The sequence below is a fragment of the Engraulis encrasicolus genome, chromosome 23, assembly GCF_034702125.1.
Source record: "Engraulis encrasicolus isolate BLACKSEA-1 chromosome 23, IST_EnEncr_1.0, whole genome shotgun sequence".
NCBI classification, from domain to species: domain Eukaryota; kingdom Metazoa; phylum Chordata; class Actinopteri; order Clupeiformes; family Engraulidae; genus Engraulis; species Engraulis encrasicolus.
This window is the reverse complement of record NC_085879.1, coordinates 17215041-17220040: the sequence shown is the minus strand read 5'-3', so window position 1 is coordinate 17220040 and position 5000 is coordinate 17215041. Positions and strand designations below refer to the sequence as shown.

The window sequence follows — 5000 nt, the reverse complement described above, 5'->3', positions numbered from 1 at the left end:
TCTTCAACTTAATAGATTTTGTAACAGTGTTATTGCGTTCTTCACGCTAGCATGACAGAATTTAATATTCATGAAACCAAAACAATTTCCTCACGTCAGTGATCCCCACGGATTGGCAATAGATGACATCAAACATTCCAAAACTTCTCACTTTCACCAAGAAAGAAAACACAATAGTGGGAACTTGATAGATCTGGTAACAGTAACAGGCTAGCATGACAGATTTTAATATTCATAAAACCATGACAGTGTCCACAATCAGTTATCCCCATAGATGGTCATTATACAACCTCAAGCTTTTCAAAAAATCTCCGAATTCGGCCAAGAAATGAAATACAATAGTGAGAACTTGATTGATCTGGTAACAGTCGCGGTCTTGTCTGCAGATTTTTTCTCTAGGAAAATAAACGTTAAAAAAAAATTACGTTTCAACGCTTGCTGGCCGCACGGGGAGAAATCAGATAGCGGGGCTTTTTAATTCGGCTAAAGGGATAAGTGTCATTACGGCATTTCAGCACCGCTCTCCGCAAATATACCCAGGCCAACCTGTGAAAATACAAAACGCGCTCTGAACAAATATTATCTTAAGCGAACACAAATCCTGAGGACGACGAGGGGGCTTTTTTGAAGCTTGGGGAAGGAAATTCCTGAAGACGGCTATCACGCCATCATGGTTTTTCTTTTTTCCCGCCTGTTCTTCTCGCCATTCAGCGTCGGCCCTTATCAGTGCCTAATCAGTGCCTTTCCCCTTGCCCCTCAATCACACCCCTAATGCGTTTGGTCGACACTGAGAGAATGAGAGAGAGTGAGAGAAGAGTGTAGAGGCGACCTGGAGGCTGGCTGTGTGTGTGTGTGTGTGTGTGTGTGTGTGTGTGTGTGTGTGTGTGTGTGAGTGTGTGTGTGTGTGTGTGTGTGTGTGTGTGTGTGTGTGTGTGTGTGTGTGTGTGTGTGTGTGTGTGTGTGTGTGTGTGTGTGTGTGTTTTGGTTAGTGCTGTACCTTCCAGGTTATTGAATGGAAACCGGAGAATGTGTTTTAAAGAAAACAATTAGTCAATTTCTCACAGCCCCCCTTGACACACTTACACACACAATTGAACATACTAACAGACAGACAGACAGACAGACATACACATACAGACAGACATATGCACACACATGCACATACACCCCTTGACACACTTACACACACACACACACACACACACAGGCATACACACAGACACAGACACACACACACACACACACACACACACACACACACACACACACACACACACACACACACACACACACACACACACACACACACACACACACACACACACACACACACACACACACACACACACACACACATACTAACAGACACACGCACACACACCCCTTCTCTTGGGTCGTTTGAACAGTTCACATCCCACAGGACTTTGTTTTACCTCACCTCGTTGGCATGAGGATAAGAAGTCATCAGATGGTTATGATAGTCACGTTTTTGCTTATCGCCAAAAGCAAAAACATCTCTATGTAACAATTCAGTTACATTACAAAAGGTTTTGGGGTTACACGGATGGATTTAAAATATTCAGATGAACAGACAGGACGGTGTGGAGGCTGACTCGTAGCATGTACAGTAAGTGTAAAGGGGGTGTCAGATGTGCCGTGGACAGGGTTGCCAGATGAGGCTGATGATTTCCAGCCCAAAAAATGCTCAAAACCTGCCTGGAAGCACTAAATCCCGCCCAATTCTATTGATTTCTATGGGCAAAATTGGGCGGGTTTTTCTGCAAAATACCATTTTTACCCGCAGACAGCCATCCCAAGCAGCCCAATTGTGCGGGAAACAGCCCAATCTGGCAACACTGGCCGTGGCTCCATGACGCCATACCATTCCCCTGGCAGCCTGGGTTCTATTCCGACTCAAGGTCCTTTTCCAAGCCTTCCCCCTGCTCTCTCCATACTCATTTACTGTCTCAACTGTCCTGTCTTATTAATAAAGGTGAAAAGCCTATGCATATATTTTTAAAAAGATGGGGGTGTCAGGGGTGCTTACCATGTGCCCGAGTCCCTCTGAGAGAGCGGGCGGCTGGAGGACTCCTCTGTGGGGGCCTCTGTGGAGGGGCTGTTGGCCACCTTGGACAGCAGGGTGTTGATGGGGATGTAGTGCTTCCCTTCCTGATAGAGGAGAGGAGAGGGGGAGAGGAGAGGAGATGAGATGAGGAGAGGAGAGGAGAGGAGTGGAGAGGAGAGGAGAGGGGAGGGGAAGAGAGGAAAGGAGAGAAGAATAGAGGAGAGGAGAGGAGTGGAGAGAGTGGAGTGGAGAGGAGTGGAGAGAAGAGAAGAGAAGAGAAGAGAAGAGAAGAGAAGAGAAGAGAAGAGAAGAGAAGAGAAGAGAAGAGAAGAGAAGAGAAGAGAAGAGAAGAGGAGAGAAGAGGAGAGGAGAGGAGAGGAGTGAACAGGAAATGAGATAAAATGAGATGAGACGAGAGAGGAAGAGGGAAGGAGAAGAGTGGAGAGGAGATGAGAGGAGATGAGAGGAGACAAGAAGGGATGTAGTGGAAAAGGGAAGAGGACAGGACAGAGGAGAAGCGAAAAGCAGATGAGAGGAGATATGAGGAAAGGTATAGAGAGGACAGGAGGGCAGGACAATGAGGAGAGGAGAGAGGAGAAGACACATGTTCACATTATGGCGAAGCCCCCCATGATCCCTTTGCACATCCCAAAGTGATGTCACCAGTGACTGCATGTTATTTCAGTCTGACTGCATCCGGCATTCATGAAGCACTGAGCTATTTTAACCTGCCCTAAGCCTTAAACAAGATCAAAGGCTAGTAGAGGAACCTAGTGAAAATAAATAACCAATGAAACAAAATCTCATAAAATGAAGACATCCAATCTCATGACGAAGAGAGAATACCATATGGAGAGAAGTGGAGCTATGGACACTGACATAAGGATGGAGCTGCAGCAAGTTAGAATCAGGTCACTTGGACTATTTCCAAAAAGTCAAGGAGAATCATTGAAGGCAGTGTGCAGGGAAGTCGTCATTACATTACATCTATAGGGGACGGATTCAGATGACTTTGTTCTGGGCCCAAACAAAGCTGGCAACGGCCCTGGTAGCGTGTGCAAAGTGCTGAGTATATTCCGTACGGATTATCATCACTTACATTAACACACATAACCCACTGTACTAACCCCTCTACAAGAATAGAGAGTAACTGATAACAGATGAAGGCATGTAAATCTGTTTGATATTAGAGCACTTAATTGGAGGTTAATTTAGGAGCACAGCAATCAAAGGAGAACAAATGTCAGCATTTATTTTGGTGGAGTTTTCGAATTAATACGTCATTAGAGCGAAACGTTGGGTCAGTCGACCCATTTTGATAAATGATTTCCGTCCCACAATTATCTGACTTGGCCTTACATGGCCTGATAGATACTACAGATTTCTCCAAACGAGAACAGATGAGGTGAGATGTCAGATAGCAATAACAAAATACTGGTACTCTTCTGTCTTCTTTTGCCCTAATAAACACTGGCAAAGGAGTTGTTTCTCAGGGAACAAAAAAGGCCGTTCCCTCCCTATTTTCCACCATTTTTGGTACCAATAATGGGACGGTACCAACTGGTGCCATTTGGTTCAATGATACATACTAAGAGAAATAATATCACCAGGATGAGAGAACAGCTAGAAGAACAAGAGAAAGCTTGAGAAAACTGAATTACTTAAATCTGTGTAAAATTAGCATATTTTCAAAAATGGTGGACTGGTCCTTTAAGTTGTGGTTTCAGCTCATGGAGGAATTCAGAAGTCCCTTTCATGCCAGTGCAACAAGATGAATGACAGAAATGTTTGAAAACTGTATTCTACTGTAGAATGTTTTTTTTTTTTTTTTAACTGTTTACTATTTCTGTTGAAAGATGTGGTAGTGCAATAAAGTATATGTGCAATAATTCATGAAATAAATACAGACTAAGAATTTAAACCATTAACTTTTAGCCTTGAGCTTTCTGTTCTTTATTAATGGGCACTGCAAAAGAGTGTAATCTGAAACAGTAGTCAAGACAACACAAATACACTTACTCACTTATTAGACATTGTTACACCAGCACTTAAGTTTGCATTGTTTTCGTCTCTCTTTTTTATGTGTTCCTGTGTTTTAGTCTGTTCAAAGGGAAGTGAGCTGTGCTTGTTGATAGCAACTTCCCTCCTTCGTTAGTCTGAAGACCCCCCTGGGACTGGCACTAGAATGGTCCACCTCCCCTCTTGACGTCTTGAACACGCCTTACACCAGTTTTTGCCTACTGCTTAAACACTATAGGCAGATGCTTAAACCAAAGTAGCATATCGTTAAGTTGTTGGTGCATAACTTAAACACTTATTGCTTGACTTTAAACAAAAGTAAGCATTACACTTTCATACCAGTTTAGCAAGGCACTTGCTCCTTTACGCAACACACAGACTCCAGCTGTCTACACACAATTTCATACACAAGACACTTTGTTCGAAAGTAAAATCTCAGAGTGTCATTGTGAAAACACATCTGTTAAAAAAACAAAACACACTGATGTATGACAAGATTTAGACACAGACAATAAAACACATGCTTTCAAAATTGAACACTATTCTGCCATGTTACAAAGTTGCATGCTTTATATTACATTGCATTTGTTTTATTTCACATTTATTTGTTTTACTTTGATTGCTTGTATGCTAAACAAGGCGAATAGCACAATGGTACTAAAGTGTAGAATATGGAGTATGGCATTGACTGACTCACGTACTGTAAAACCTAGCCTGATGCCGCCAAGAGTAGCCTTTTGTCTTCATCATCACATAATGTGAACATGATAGTTTGTAGAAATAGTGTCATTTTCAGAACACAACCAAGCAAGACCACTTGAGCAAACTGACTGAACATGATATAATTTTGATGATGTCATGTAGATGTCAGCTGCATAGTGTCTGTGAAAATGTATTGTATTTCGTGAATACCTCA

General features: G+C 42.7%; 1 protein-coding gene across 1 annotated transcript in view; it reads right to left on the bottom strand.

Annotated features, from left to right (window-relative positions):
- The window catches only part of kdrl (kinase insert domain receptor like), a 109507-nt gene that overhangs the window by 13931 nt on the left and 90576 nt on the right, over positions 1 to 5000 (bottom strand). The window contains exon 27 of the mRNA XM_063189856.1: positions 2048 to 2169. Coding sequence (XP_063045926.1) covers positions 2048 to 2169 — 122 coding nt within the window. The remainder of the gene's footprint in view (positions 1 to 2047; positions 2170 to 5000) is intronic.